The sequence below is a fragment of the Alligator sinensis genome, unplaced genomic scaffold, assembly GCF_000455745.1.
Source record: "Alligator sinensis unplaced genomic scaffold, ASM45574v1 scaffold743_1, whole genome shotgun sequence".
Lineage (NCBI taxonomy): Eukaryota > Metazoa > Chordata > Crocodylia > Alligatoridae > Alligator > Alligator sinensis.
In genome coordinates, this window is record NW_005842512.1 from 233165 (window position 1) to 249851 (window position 16687).

At 43.0% G+C, this 16687-nt stretch overlaps 1 protein-coding gene across 1 annotated transcript; it reads right to left on the reverse strand.

Annotated features, from left to right (window-relative positions):
* Window positions 1–2509: 2509 nt before the first annotated feature.
* On the reverse strand, window positions 2510–13711 carry LOC112551569. The gene is made up of 5 exons (XM_025213233.1): window positions 13602–13711; window positions 10346–10487; window positions 6422–6529; window positions 3247–3363; window positions 2510–2761 (listed from the first exon to the last, which is right to left on the reverse strand). The coding sequence occupies exons 1-5, from the start codon at window positions 13655–13657 to the stop codon at window positions 2510–2512; spliced, it is 675 nt and encodes a 224-aa protein (XP_025069018.1). The 5' UTR covers window positions 13658–13711.
* Between the last annotated feature and the right edge of the window lie 2976 nt (window positions 13712–16687).

Consider the following 16687-nt stretch of genomic DNA (forward strand, 5'->3'; position numbering starts at 1 on the left):
ACTCTTTCATAGTGGTGCCAGGTCTTACAATTTCATGAAAGGATTTGGGCTGGCATGGGTCTGGTGGGAAAGTCTCTTTTAATTGGCTTCCTGCCTCACTTGCCCACTTTGAGTACTGACAACATCAGCCAGTCAGACTGCTTGTGAAGCAGGGAAAGTTTTTCCTTATTCCTTCAGCAACTCAAGAGGAGAAGAAAATGCCCAGTGGCTCAGGATGCTTCTGCTCATCTTCCTGCAATGCTTGGTGTGCCTCACAGGAGAAGGGAACCCTGCAGCAATTGTTCCCCCTCAGTGAGCAAGAGAGAAAAAGAGCCTCTCACTGCATCTGCTCTGTGGCCTGGGAGAAGAGAGGGGTAAAGAGTTCTAGCAGGTGAAGACTGATAGGTTGAACTGATGAAGGCCAAGTAGGTACTGATGTGTGGGTGGTCAGGATTGATACAAGGCTGAGAGAACAGAATTGATCTGGAGTTTGGGAATTGCATTAATTTGTTGAGCAGGGGAGCAAAGGACCAGAAATCACATCTCAGTAAATTTAGGAAAACTGGTAACACCAACTATCTCCCACACAAATGCCACCACTGTGCATAGGCAGGACGAATTCAAAAAATCAAAATACAGCCCTCAAATTAAATTACAGTTTCTCTGCCCCCCCCCCCCCCCCCCCCAGCTATACAAAAATTTCAAGTGTTCTTGGGTCTGATTCACATTTGTGGATTTCTTGAATTGGGCAACACTGCTTCTTCAGGTGAGTACCAAACCTCCCTCCACTACCAGATGCAATAAAAATGGAACAATGTTCCTCTCTCCTTCTCATGGCAGCAGCTAGATTACTTATCTGTGCCCTAACTATCCCCAAACCCAAGAAGCCTCTTTCTAATGCTCTTCACACTCACACTGCTTCCTTCCAGTCTGGGCAGGGTTCTGCCCCCAAACCATCTTCTGTGCTTCAAGCCATGGTATGCCTACCATCCAAATCCCTTCTCTGGACCATCCCCACCTCCCCCACATCCTGCACCTCAAGTTCAAACATCTTGCTTATCAGGGCCCTAACCTAGTCTGGCCTTTTCTCCCATTCAATTGGACTAACCTAGAGCTCTCTTAGCCATAACTTTTGTCCTTTAGTTTCTGGCTCCTTCCTCCATGTTTCCATATTGCCCTAATGTGTTGACTTCCTTTCACATCTGTTTGCCAAGCCACCAACTTCTCACTGAAATCTTTGCAGGTAGCCTTCAAAGAAGCCAGCTAGTTTAAAATGTAACTTTAATGAAAACATCAAAGCTATGCTGTAAGGACTTGGGTCATGATGATCCTATTTTGTCACAATTAAAATTGGGTTGTAAGCCTGTTGTCACAGGGGAGAATTGATGGCCCTTTAAGGGAGTTGGGCTTAGCTCAGGGGTGGGCAAAATGCAGCCCAAGGACCAGATGTGGCCTGCCAGGCTATTCTATCTGGCCCGCAGGGCCCCTAAAATTTTTTAAAAATTAATATTAATCTGCCCTGGGCTGTCTGTCATAGAGCTCTCTATGGCTTGCTGAAACTCAGTAAGCGGCCCTCTGCCCAAAATAGTTGCCCACTCCTGGCTTAGCTTCAACCTGTGACTAATTAGCTACTGAGGGGGAAAAAAACTCCAGCAAGTTTTTAAGAGGGAGAGCTGCAGGGAGGATCTTGCACAAGGATGTATGTCCAAGAAAGAAGGTGGAAGGGAGTTTGGCCCCGATAACCAGGTGAAGAATCTGTGGATATCTACTCAGTAAGTACCGACAGCAAGTATCATTTCATCATCATCATCATCATGAACAGTAGCAGCCTACCCTACCCCGCATCAGGTTCTTCAGTGCGAGGCTTTAGCACAGAGCATGTGGCAGGACCTAGGTTGCTGGTCTTGGCTAATACTGAATGATGATTAGTGTTTGATCTTAGAACAAGGATGGGGATGCTGACTGTACGCTTCACTGAGGTGCTGACTGCTAAGGTGGCCAGCTGTCTTAATCAAGAGCAGGGAGATTGAGAAAGAAGCAGGGTCTTGTAACAGATTGTCTTGAAGCAGATCCTGTAATGTTTGTCTTCTCTTCATGGCAGAAATTAAGGAAATGGCATACCTGTGTACCAAAGGAAGGTTTGGTTTATGCAGTTAAAAGGGAGCAGTGCAGCTATCCCAGCACATTAAACTGAAGAAATGTGTTTTTTCATAGATTCATAGATGTTAGGGTTGGAAAGGACCTCAATAGATCATCGAGTCCGACCCCCTGCATAGGCAGGAAAGAGGGCTGGGTCTAGATGACCCCAGCTAGATGCATATCCAACCTCCTCTTGAAGACCCCCAGGGTAGGGGAGAGCACCACCTCCCTTGGGAGCCTGTTCCAGACCTTGGTCACTCTAACTGTGAAGAAGTTCTTCCTTCTTTTTGTTTTGTTTCTGTTGGGGTTCCCCCCACCATCTTTTCATTAAGCAATCCTCAGTCCTCTGTTTCAAGAGCTGAATGTATTTGAAATAAACTTTTTTTCTTTTTTAGAATGCTTCAATTGAACAGTTATAAGTTGTATCTGACTCCACAACAGCAAAGTCTTCAAAATTGCCATTTACAATTTCTACTGCAGATTCTTCGTCCTCTGGATCTAATGATAAAGGCTCACTACTGTTGGTCCCTTTTCCACCTTTTGCGGTTAAATAACAGGATTCATTTAGCTGAGCTATGTTTTGGTGAGCAGCTGCTGGAGAAAATCTCTCACTCTGTAATCTTTGGTTCAGTTGTTCTGCAGTCTGAAAAAATGAATACGTTGCTTTGTAGTGAGTGAAGGAAGCAGGCATAAACTGCATTTGAACACATATTTTAATAGTGGATCCTATCTTTCCATCTCCATATCATTCAGACATCACTCCAAGTGATGTGAAATCTAGCCAGTTTGCTCAAAGGAAATAAAATATAAATGCAGCAGCTGTGAACAGCATGTCTTGCTACAGAACATGGAAATACACTATTCTACAATTCTCTTTCTCTTGAACTCTTTCTGCCCCCGGCCCCCCCACCCCCTTTGTCCTAGAAGCCTGCTGGTTTTCAGTATATACAAATTAGCAGTCCAGTCCTCCAGACATACTGCTGAGTGTAGTGCTCACTCCTGTGACATTCCTGGCTATGTTTTGCTAGCACCTGTTACAGACATCTGATATCTAGGCTATTTTTTAAGCAGGGGGTGTTTTTAGGAGGCAAAGACACAGGCAAGAATGATGCTGCTGAATTAAATTACCTTTTCTTTCTCTTCAGCAGAATTCTGAATGTCCTCCAGGGTCAGATCATTCACTTCTTTTATTTTGATATCAAGCTTTTCCAGCCTGGCTGGTGGTTTTCTTAGTAGGGCTTCTCTCTGTTGAAACACATCAACAATTAGAGCACAGTATCTGGTGGCTTAGGTAGGATTGGAATGAGCTGAAATAGCTGAGAAAGATTTCCTGCCTCTTTTTTGTATGGATGTTAAGTGGTAGTGCTTTGACGTAAGAGGCTGGAAGGAATAGCCCGTAATAAAATGGACCCAGCTGTGCAATCCTTCATATGGATGAGCACTTGCTGAATAGAGTGGTTCCATGGGCACATCATGTGCAAGCATGTCTGCACACTCAAGCCCAGAAATAAGAGGTTCATAAAAGCTTGTTTTAACCAGGAAGAGCACACACCAACTGCTGAAACTTCCTTAGCCTGATAAAGGGTTTTTGAACCCGAAAGCTTGCTTAGTAACTTTTCTCCAACTATTTGGGTTGGTCTAATAAAAGATATCAAATTCACCAAAGGAAACTTGTCTGCCTATGTCCTTAGACCAACACGGCTACAACCTAAACCCCAGCAACATGTTTTAACTTTACAATCATTTAGTGCAGGGTTTTTCTCTGTCTGAATCAGCAGTCCAGTCCAGCAGACATGGTCAGCTGAGCATAATGCCTTTCTGTAGTGGATCCAGGGACAGGGCAAGGGTGGTACAGCTGCATCATGGCATCCCATCTGGATCCATTCCTGGTGCTTCTATTATGCCAATGGTATGACACTGGAGATGGAAGTGTTGACCCATACAATAGGCAGTTTTGCTGCCACACCCTGCTCTGACGGTTAGCATCAAACTGCTTCCATAGGTTCCTCTCTCTGGAATGAGAGGATAGTTTGATCTCCTATGTAAGCCTTATCTGTGACTTCACTGTTGCAGTAGTAATAGCTTATCTTGTAGTGGGGGAAACTGGATGGAGACTGGTAACCCATTTCTCTAACAGATGTCCAATAATTAGGGACCTACCAAATTCATGGCAGAAGTGGGGTGTACTGTAGCTCCTTTAATCTTGCAAGTTCCCTCACTCCCTCCCCTCCTGCCCCTGCTGATTGATGGAGGGGCCCTGCTTGCAGCTCATTCCTGATCTGCGGGGAGGCAAAAACTGTGGTTTTAAATATGACAGCATTTTCACCTCCTGCCACCAATTGGCTGAGGGGGCCCAGATGGCCATGCTGTTTGGTGCTGACTGGCGGGAGGTGCAAAAACAATGCCATGTTTAAACCATGGTTTTAGCTTCCCTGCTGCTCAGGAGGGAGTGGAGGGGTCCTCCGCTAATCAGCAGCAAGGGGGGAAAAGGGGCAAGGTGCGCACGGGGGAACATGCCAAATTAAAGGAGCCTCCGTGCACTCTACTTCTGCCATGAATTTGGTAGGTCCCTACCAATGATAAGTTTCTATCACGCTGATGACAAAGGTAGTGTAAGAGTGATGAAGAATACCTTGCATTTGAAAGCTTGTTTAACGTTATCCCAACTACACTGTTAGTCCAATAAAATATATCACCCTAAAAAAAATCCTTGCCTCTCGCACTGATGACAAACAAGGGCCCTAGAGGTGGAAGTCTGTATCCAGTTCCCAGCCCCTAGACACAGTTCACAAATATCTCTGCAAATTAGACCTCGGTCCCAGAAAAAAATTACAGTCAAGTCCTGCAAATGGTATAGAGGAGGGGTGTTAAACTCATTAGGGCCTACGCATGTAGATGAGTAGTGTGCCACATGAAGAGTGTGGATCCAGTCTAAGACCCCCCCAGGCAGCATTGCAGGCCTGCTAATAGGGCTCTGTGGACCATAACTTTGACCTCACAGTATAGAGAATGACTTAGTATGGGGAGGGGGGGGAGAAAGGAGTGAGGAAATAAGAATTTCTTCTGATTACCTCCTGATTTACTAGGGAGTCTCTTTCTATAGAGATGACATGCATACACAAAATGATGAATAATAAGATGCTTAACCATCACATACATTTATTTTAGCCTTTCCTTAAAAATGCTCAAACTCACTGCTGGCTGTGACTGTGGACAACAAATCCCAGAAGAACCTGGAAGCAGGAAGAGGAGGTGATGAGCAACCCTGAGAGCCCTCTTACTGTGATTCTGGGCTACAAATCCCAGATACCTCAGGGGCAGCAGGAAGAGGAAATGAGCAAACAGCCTATGCTGGTTACATGCCAGAGAGCCAGGCTCTAGCACCCCCTGGCTTCTGGCTTAAAACACTGCAGGCATGTGGCTGAATTTCCTGACTGGAAGGTAAATGTCTGTTCAGTTCTGTTTCAGTTTAATTTCTGCAGTTGAGACTAACTTGCAAAGACTGAATCGATTCAGCTTGGGCTTTTTGACTGTTTGTACTTAACCCTTATGTTTGGATATTCAGGAGTCTTGTCTCTGGGAGCCCTCTAGTCCCTAGAACTGTGAGAGACAGCAAAAAACAACTCTGCAGGTACCAAAACATCCCACCAAACATACTCAATACAGCTAAATTCAGTAACTTCTAGTTGCATTTTTCTCTAATTTCTAAACTAGTGACACCATTTTTTGTTTAAATACTGGCTTCATAAAGATTAATTTAATTTTTTTAAACATTTTTTTGGGTAAGGACACAGATATGAATTGGAGATGCCCAAGTAGCTAAGAGTCCCAAGTATCTTGATTAACTGGAATTATAAACTCCAAATACTGCAAGACTGAAAGTAGGAGCTATACATTAACTTCTGCAATATTTGTGCATATGATTTTTTTTTTAAACAAAAACTCTGCAAGGGAAGGGTGGGTGGGAGTGATAGAGATAGATGTACACACATGGATAACAATTTCCAGTGGCTATTTTAGCAATGGGCAATCAACTTTGGTCATTGAGGACCACCTGAAAGAAATGAAACTTGTGAGCAGTTTCTTTTTTCTTTTGCATTAAATGCACTACAAAGATATTTGTTTATCTGCTATCTAACCTCTTGTTCCTCAGGCAGTGAAGTGCCTGTCCTGCAAAGTGCTTACCCTTGAGGCACAGTAATTGCAATGAACTAGTATCTGTATGCACAGATTCAACACTCAGTGCATTTTTTATTTTTACAAATCTGGCCATTAGAAAAAAACAGTGCCCTAAGACACTTACCATGTTATCAGGTGCATCTTCATTTCCAAAAGGTGTGCTTTGGCCCTTAATGATTCCCTGTGTTTTAAGCTCCTCAAGAATTTCTGACGACTCTTGCCTTTTCCGCTCCTGTAAGTGCATTTGTTTATTGATAAATCCACTGCTGACTAATGTGATGTCTTTAAAGAGAAAATGGTTAAGATGATTACTCACACAGCATTCAGATCAAGTGGTCAATTTAACTTTGGCATCCCTTACAGTCCTCTGCTTGTTTGTGTGATTGAGGTTGCCCAATGCAGAGTATCTCCGCAAAGCCTCATGCACTGTCTAAACTGAACATTACACTTCTAAGTGGCCTAAAATTGTGCATTGACTTTGTGCTGGATTCCTGCACAGGGATGAATTCCATGCTGTGGTCAGCTGAACCCCCAGGAGCACCTTTTAGAAAAACATTTAAGCATATGTAGACGTTTAAGTGCACTGTTGAACTATGGCCTTGGTGAGCCTTTGATTCAAGATAGCCAGACTGAGAGCACTTGCCATGCATGAAAAACTATGCAGCTGGATGGTACTTGTATTTACAAGTACTAACCTGCTGTAAAGTTTATTGGTTTACTGTGGCGTAATAGGGCTGAATGTGTAGACACTGAGACATTTATAGTGGAGCTAATTAGGCAGCTCCTCAGTAAATGTCTCATGTAGACATGTCCACAATGTAGTATCTTTTGACTTATTTTTGCCTAGTTGTTCTTTTTAACTTTCAACATAGTCTAGCAAATCAGTGCACTTTCCAATAAAGTTATATTTGTTTGTGCTTTGATCTTAAGATGAAAAATGTAGCGATGGCCCCTAGCATATTAGTAAAGCATCTAGTTTCTCTTTAACTGGAGAAAAATGTGTCATGTTATATGTGATAATGTGCCACATCATCTGCACCTCCCTCTTCAAAATCCTACATCTGCCTGTGCATGTGTGTATTCATGCACATGTAAAACTGCAGCACAATCCATTCATATGTTCAGTCTCTCTTCCCCAAACTAATACAGGTTCCTTACTCTAATGAATGAGAACTCAAGTCATGGCAATGGACTTCAAGTCATTTTTAAAGAGTAGCAAACTCCAGTGTTTGTTTCTCTTGTTTAGGATGAAACAAACAAAATCACAGTGGATTTCAGTTTTACTAAGTTTGTTTGAAATTCAAAATGTTCACAGTAATTAGGAAAATAGAGGTTGTACCAAGTAAATAAGTTTTGTTAATATTTACTAGTATGTTTAGTATAGACTTGTACTACTACTAAAATTAAACTTAGAAAAAGGTCAAAGTTAGAAATTCTGTTTACACAATACAACCTGGTCATTGCTACATTGCCTTGGACTATACAGTTTTTGCTAGTTGAGGATTCACCCTTTGTTGCTTTTTACTGTTACTTTATTCCTTAATCTTGTGCTTACTTATAGCAGCATTTCTCAACCTATGGGTTGTGACCCAAAAGTGGGTTGCATGAATATTTCAAAGGGTCCCAAGCTGCAGAGGGGCAGTGGGAAGACACCTGCCCCTTCCAGTGGGGGAAGGGGGTCGAGGAGAGCAGTGTGGTGGCACCAGGGCTGGTGCCTGTGCTCGTGGGGGTGGGGCAGCCGGGAGACGCTGCTCAGGGTGTGAAAGGGGCCATGACCAGGCTTCCTGGCATGGCACAGCATGGGAGCCCCAACCCAGATTAGAGAGGAGGTACCACAGGCCACTCCTCCTCCCTCCAGCACATGGGGGGCAGGGGACTGCAGGTCAGGAATGAGGGACACTAGCATGGCCCAGGAGGGCAGGGGACTGGGAGTCGGGTCCCAGCAGGACTAGGGGGGTGTGGCTCAGGACAGGCCATGAATCTTTGCAATTGGGTCCCAGTAGGAAAAATGTTGAGAACCCTGACTTTTATAGCGTGGATTTAATGCTGGTGAAAATTGTTGGACAGACCCTATTTTGAAGACCCCTCTCAGCTTAACCACAGAACAGAACAGGACCTAAAAAGGTGAAGTGAGTTTCATACTGCCTTGCTTATGTTTCCCAACTGTTACTGGGAGGGATTTTTGTTAGGAATAAAGTTGAGGTTTGCTTTCTGAAGCACAATGGAGAAGCCTCCCAAGAGGAGTGAAAACGATTGCACATTGTGATAGTGAGAACTGAGTCATGGTGTGGCGGGGGTAGGGGGCGCATGGGGGAAGGAGAGGGAATAAGTCATCAGATAGGAATGAATTTAAGCTGCAACTAACTTGGCCTAGATTTGAACTAGTGATTAAGGGCTTGGTACTGTAAACACTTAAGGTGTCTAAATGCTACAGTTTAACAGTTTTTTGCAGCAAACAAACTCTGAAGTGGAGTTTTTCTGATCTCCTTCCTTCTCAATTGGTATGAGCTCTGTTTGACTACTTGCTGTCTGCCCATTATTTCTTTAACTAAGAGATGTTGGCCTTTTTTGGAACTTCTCCAGGTAACCATCCTCTACTAAATCCATCTTTGAGTGTTGCTCTACTGTGTGAGGTGCCCTTTGACCCACCTTGTCCTTTCTGAAAGATGGAAGCAGCTGCTTTCGGAGGCATGTCATTCTTAGCCTGAAACATAAATAAATAATAAATAAATAAATGAGCAAGCAAGAGAGGCCCTTGTGGAAATTAGCTGCATTTATGTCTAAAATAGCCCTATAAAATTGGCAGGTTTAAAGCTGAGCAGAGCAAAGTTACAGCTACATCTGCCGCTGCTCCAGTGATGACCTGACAGTTAGTTATGTTCTGTCACAAATTGTTGGTTAGGGAGATAAAATCCTTCCTTAAGAGCCACTTTGAGAATGGAAGCAATGACCTTTTAACCCTGGATATGTCCTTTACCAAATTAGATGAAAATCTGAGGTTTTGAAACAACTCTAAATAAATGTTGTAATTGCTGGGAAATGGGTTGGAAGTTGTGATAATGATAAACATGTTTTTTGTGCTTGCAGTTGTAGCCTCCATGAGGCATATGGGGGTGTCTAATCCATGGTGCACAGGGACAGCTGCTTTGTGTGTGTGGTAGGCAAGTCCTGGGCGCTCAGTAAAGGGAGGCACCAGAATAAAGGTAGGGTAGAGATCCATAGAGCAGAGTGGGGCAGGACTGCTGTGAGAGGAGGTGTCAGCTATTACCTCCAAGACCCTTCACTGGCCCTGCAGTCCCTGTTGAATTCAGAGCTTTGGTCATCAAACAACCTGTCATGTGGCCAGGGTTGGGTTAACCTGGCTTTCAATAGTGAATCTCCACTTGCAGAAGTGTCCTGCTCCTGCTTTGCTCCATGTGGCTGTATGCTGGTAGCTCAAGCCCTATGCCTTTATTTTGGTGTCTCAGAGTGCAATGTCTATCAGGTATGCCTCTGCAGGGAGGGAGGATTAACCTGTTGGGAACCTGCCAAAAAGACTGGCCACCACTGTTTAATTATATAGAGGGCTATGACTGTGTTCTCAACTTTATTTCAAGCAAATGTGCTTGTTTCTGACAAGCTAGACCATGATGCTGCCCCTCACACTGACAAGACTGGTTACATGGCTATGATTGGAACTGAATAGTCTTTCCCCCAACATGTACTGTAGTTCCACTTTTCTGTGCACGTGCCCCTTTTCTAACCAGAGGATGATAGCACAGGAAATTTTTGCAACTTCCTTCCTTTTTTATTTCAGAGATGGAACATAAATCCTCTAAAGACAGTTGCACAAAGGTAACTCAGAAGTCCTCCATGTGGAACATGTGCATGAGGCCCAGTGAAATATGACAGCAAGTAGCTAATCAGAATGGGTATAGCAGCCAGTCCATTGTTGAATCCTGCAGTGCCTCCTCACCACTCAAAACAGATGTGTGCAGTTATGCACCATAATGTTTGCATGTACATGTACCATACTTGAGATCAGAAACAGCTTGTTAATATAACCTACCTGCCTAACCATAACCACAATCATCCTTAGGGTTTTCTCCATTTGAACTAGTTTATGGACATCAGTGAAGGAGCCTGACGGATGTGGTGTGAGAAGGCTGGGAGAATGGGGGATCCCAAGGGACACAAGCAACAGAATATGTCTGAGAATTAAAGAGATGGTTACAAAGGGTTGGAGAGGTAGCCAGAGATCATCTTAAACAAGCACAAGAGAAACAAAAAACTTACTATGATAAAGGTACTCAAGAAAGGGAATTGCACAAGGGGCAAAAAGTTTTGGTTCTTCTACCTAGTGCTACAAGTACATTTTTTACGTGTTGGCAAGGGATGTTCCAAAGAACTAGACAGATTGGCCCTGTTGATTATGAGATACTACATCCAGGCTTTAAGAAAGAAAAACAAACTTTTCATGTTAATTTGTTGAAACCGTGGAGTGAACCAGAAGGACTATTGGTGACCATGCTCAGAGAGCCACCGCATTTAGGGCAAAAATCCATTAGTTTTCAGAGCGAAAGCGAAACAAATAAAGGGGTAAAATTTGGAGACTAATTGACTACTGAACAAAAAGAACAATTAACACTCCTCATACAGGAGTTCACAGATGTGTTCAACAAGAATCCTGGTTCCGTGAAGGGAATAGGTCACAACATGGTTATTCCCGAGGGACGAGTGGTATGAGAAAAATGGAGGAGAATTCCATATCACCGATAGGAGGTTGTCAAGATGGAGATAGATAAGACGTTGTCTCAGGGAATAATAACAGAATCCCATAGTCCGTGGAGGAGCCCCCTTGTAGTAGTACCCAAACAAGATGGTACTCTACGGCTATGCGTAGACTTCAGAAAATTGAATGAGATTTCAACGTTTGATGCTTTTCCAATGACACAAACTAGTGAATTATTAGAGAGATTTGGACAGGCAAAATTCATATCAATACTGGATTTGACTAAAGGATATTGACAAATACCCATGCAAAGAGAAGATCAAGCCAGAACAGCTTTTGGGACACCATGAGGGCTGTATGAATTTAAATGCATGCCATTTGGTTTACATGGAGCTGCAGCAACGTCCCAACGGCTGATTGATTGGGTCCTAGCCCCACACCAATGATATGCGGCAGCATATATAGACGATATCATTATTTATACTGATGACTGGGAGCAACATTTAGAAGCCCTCTGTGCAGTCCTGCACGAGTTATGCTTAACTGGTCTGATGGCGCATCCCAGAAAATGCGCACTAGGGAAAGCCGAGACTAAGTATTTAGGTTTCCTGGTAGGTCAGGGTTGTATTAGTCCTTTAACAGACAAGTTAAAGGCGATCCGAGACTATATGGCACCCCAAATGTGGAAACAAATGAGGGCCTTCCTAGGATTAGCCAGTTACTACCTCCAGTTCATTCCACATTTTGCTGAAGTCACTGCCCTGTTGACGGACTTACTAAAGGGAAGAGGTAACAGGCCACTCAGGTGGAGCGAGGAACATGTAGAAGCTTTCAGGCAAATGCAACAGGCCTTGTGTAAGGAAGTGGTGCTTCACACTCCAGATTTCAACCGTCCTTTTGTCCTACAAACAGATGCATCCAACAAAGCCATGGACGTAGTATTAACACAAGAGATGGATGGAGTGGAGCGTCCTATTGCCTACGCCAGTAGGAAACTACAACCCTAGGAACAAAGGTACACCACAATTGAGCAAGAGTGCTTGGCCATTAAATGGGGGGTGGAATACTTTTGCTACTACCTCTTAGGACAGACACAAGTTCACCTTAATAATGGATCATGTCCCGTTGAAGTGGCTAAAAAACACTCAGACTGATAATGCATGGATAACCCGTTGGGCCTTCACCTTACAACCCTTTCATTTTGATATTGAATTTAGACCGGGTTGTGCCAATGTGGTGACTGACTTCCTCTCCCATTGTCACTCAAACGAAGGCTCCTCGATGAAGACTGACATCACTGGAGGTGACCACCATGAGGACCATGAGGGGCTGGAAAAAATAAAGGCACCTAATGGCATCTGAAGGGGGAGGATGTGTGAGGAGGAAAAGGAGATAGGGGAAACGGGGACTGAGACCACGCCGGAAAAGAGGCACTTCCGCAGCAGCTGCTATTTGAAGTTGGGAGGCGGTGGTGCGGCGGGGGCATGGCACGCTAAAAAGATAAGAGTGAATGGAGATCGGAAAGGAGAGGAGCCGTGGTGCGGAGACTGGGACGGAGGAGTCTTGAGAGTCAGCTCTAGCTGAACGAGAAGGACTCAACAGGAAGGGAAAACCGGGAGCCCTTGAAGAAGCGAGAACAGTCAACTCGTCTAGAAGAGAGAGGCGCAGCAGAAGCTGCGAGAAAAACAAACAAAGAAAAAAAGAACAACGGCGGATTCCCACCGGTGGTAATTAAGGTCAAGTTCATTTTTTTTTTCTGTTTTGTCTCCCCGGTCTCGTTTGGGATCTGGATTTGGACCAATTGTGCTCTAGGAGCCAAAAAAAAAAAAAAGAGGAGAAAAGAAGCAGGAGACTGAAGGAAGTTTCTTTGTCGTTTAATAAAAGGAAAATATAAACAGTACAAATAGTTGACTTTACCTAATTTTATGCATGTTGTTTTACATTAAATAAATGCAACAATGTGTCCTGGGAAATTGATAAATAAAAGCATTAAAAAAAAAAGGTTTTGTTTTACAATAAAGTAATTTGATTGACCGCATAAAAAATTTGGATTTTCTTAGTGATAAGGAGTCTGGGGTTTGTCCAGAAGAGCTGGAAGCAAGATATCAATCGAAAAAGAAAACATTTCTATCTATATTGCTGGAGTCATTCTGCGTTAGTAACAGCTCCCAACTGATAACATCGAATTAGCGTGGCGGGCGAGAGTCGGATTTAAAATGCAGAAGTGCTCAAGTCAGGCTACCCGAGAGGTAAGATCAAAAACCAAACTCTTGAGTAAAAGGGAGAACCCCACAATAGCCTACACATTAATTCATCTTTCATGTTAAACATACAGTTTGAGGAGCTCTGGCCCACTTAGTAAAGGGAGTGAGGAAGACCATTTAAAACAAACAACCCCCCCCTCCCCCCACTTCCATTCTCTATAAAAAGCATTGCTTATAAATAACCCCTACAACAGTGTATAAGGCATACAAGTCTAGGTGATTTCTCAGCCCTACTCTGTGTTAAGAGCTCCACAAAGGAAGTCCATCTCTCTGCCTGTACAAACATCTTTTGTTATGCTTTGTTGTTGTCTGCTCAGGAAATCTGTTACCTGGGTCTTGGCTTCCTGGCCGCTCTGCAACTCCTTGTTTGATGGCTGCACTTCATCAACCGTGTTGGAAGTACTGCAGCCCATGATGAGACTGTAACCAGTCTACTCCTCTTGCTTGCTTGAAGCTCCAGAAGGTAACTCTACTCTAAAATCTTCCTTAGGAGCTTGGCCAAGCAGTCACTAGGGACTCTGGCAGTTGCCAGGTCCTGTTGCTACAATAAATACTGCCACAAAAGGTCCCAGGGCTTGGAATGCTTCAGGTGACCTCACCTGAGTGTGACTTGCTTCTGTAGCTCCAGGGCATGGGATGCAGGAATGTCCCCAGGCTATTTACAGGAAGAAATGTTTTCATTTATCTACTTCAGTTCTTCCCATGACCCAGAAATCTGCATCACCTCTAACTAACAATGACAAAAGATTACAAAAATGTATTCCCCATGCCGCATAACCCAACATGGGATACCAAGGATTGTACTGTAGCTAACTTTGTGTTTGGAAGAAAACTAGTTCAGAGAAAGGAGAGAACTTTCAAACATACAGCAGAAATACCAGAGAAGAATACTTATTGCTTTGCTTCTGTTAATTCCCATAGGGTTTGGTGAGTTTCCAAACCTAAAACAGAATATGGTCCCTGCTTCAAAGAGCTTCTGTTATAAAAGATAACAGAGAAATGGTAGGGAGAGAGAGACAATACTGTCAGTGAAATAATGAAAGTGATAACGGGCTGTACCTTCATAAAACTGTGTTGTAAGAATCTAATGTTTTGTCTGTAAATTAGGGAATTGATAATTGGCTGACTTGTAGATGAATTTTATTTTTCTCCACTTAGTGTCTTGTGGACATCACATCAAGCATCCACAATTTGTTTTAGGGTGTGTATATGTGCCTATTTCAATCTTGTGTTGTGAGCCAGTGTGACACCCCCCCCCCTCCCCCAACACCACCTTTCTCTCTGGGTATCTGGGTCAACCATGAAAAAAGGTCCGTTGTCTTTATTATGTTTCATGCACAAGAATATCCTGGCCAGTACTGAAATTATGGGGGTGCTTTGCTTAAGTAGACCTGTATGGATGCTTACATGACAAATATCTATGGTTTTGGCCTCAGTCAGGGGTGTTAGTGTATGGGCAGGCAATTATTTTGGGCGGAGGGCTGCTTACTGAGTTTTGGCAAGCCATCAAGGGCCGCAAGACAGGCAGCCAGGGGCAGATAAATATTAATTTTCTAAATTTTTTAGGGGTCCTGCGGGCTGGATGGAATGGCCTGGCGGGCCACATTGGGCCCGCGGGACGCATTTTGCCCACCCCTGTGTTAGTGCCTCTGTTGAGGATGAAGTGGAGCTAAAAGACAGAGTGACTGCAAACTCTAATTGCTAATAGCTTTCAGCTGGGAATCCAGAGGGGCTTGAGAAGCATTCACATTTGAGAAGTTTTTTCTCTTCAGATGCTAAATTTTGTTCTTGCTATATAGCTATTGGTGACTCGACTTTTTTGTGACAGTTCTGGATTTAATGCACTAAATCTCCATTCCAATTTTTTTTCAAGTTTTACACCAGGTGTTTACAGTATGTATGTGATCATAATGCACTATGATTGCAATGTTATTTATGCATTAATTAGTATGACTCATAGCATGAAGCAGGTCTAGCTTGTTTGCTTTTGTGATTAAACAATCACAATGATGCAGTATCATGATTTTTTTTTCTTTTACAGTTCCATAAACAATTATTTACATAATCTTGGAAAGAACCCAGTCATTATAACTGTATGAACAAACATAAAGTGATTTTTAAAAAGAGAAATTAAATGTCAAGAAAGAGAGAGCTGATTAAACACAAGCATCACATCACAGGTTATAATATAAATGGAAGTCAAGGAAGCTTTATAAATCGCACGTTTGTGCATTTTTGTATTTGTTGTGCTTGACAGTGACGTATGAAAGAGAAAGTGAGACAAATGACAATTGAAAAGAAACTATGTACCATGATACAGGATGAAACAAATTAACACATGGAAAATGCAATACAGTGGGCATGTCTACATATGCACATTTACTGCGCAGTAAATGACATTACTGAGTTGTATAGGTGCATGTCTACACGTGCATGCTCATACTGCTCAGTAAATATGGCTACTTATGCTGACTTGGGCATAAATTTGATACCTGCATCATGCATCAATTAGTTACTGCACCATAATGCACATGTAGATGCCTTACTGCACATTAACACTGTGCGTGGACTGACTTGAGACTAACATTAGTCCCAAGTCATTCCATACTCAGTGTTAATGCACTTTAATGCCTGCACATGTAGATGCCGGCCTATTCTGACTTACTGCACAGTAACTTTAAGCCAGCATAAATGGACAGGTAGACATGTCCATTATATCTTAAATTGTTTCAGGGGAATCCTTTCCAGTTCTTGGCGGTATGTATATACTTAGACCTTTTCTCACAAAATGACTTACTCATGTGCATAAACTAATATGAGACAGATTTTATGAGGAGCTCTACAGCCTGCTTTTACAAGATTTGATCCTACGTTTCCTAAAGCTTCTGGAAAGATCTAGACTAGATCATGAGCACAGTTTTTGAGTGTGTTTTTGCTGGATCTGGGTGTAAACATGCTTAGTGGGCTCATCAAGAAGTAAGGAAGGAAAAAGATTTCCTAATGAATAAAATATATTCAATAGCTTCCTTTTAAGAAAAGGAATCCACAGATCAGTGTTCTGTGAGGTACAGCAGTTGAAAAGGAGAGAGACCTGTATTTAGAGGGGAAATGGGTCATACTTTTTTTCTTTTTAAATCCATCCTTTTTTTTTTCTCTCCCTGTTTTTAAAAGACCAAATCCAGTCACATGGGAGTTACATGGGGGGGGGACGACGACCCAAAATTGCAGCAAAATCCAAAGCTGCTGTTTAAATACTTGCCAGGTGGTTCTTGTGTGGAAGGAATTTTAAATATACATTATCCCCGCCCTCCAACTATCCCTATATTTTCAAAGTTGTTTTGTGAAATGGCTGGGAGAAGCTACTAGCAGTCAGGATATCCCAAAGGTGTATGACCTTTATTAGACCTTGCACTCC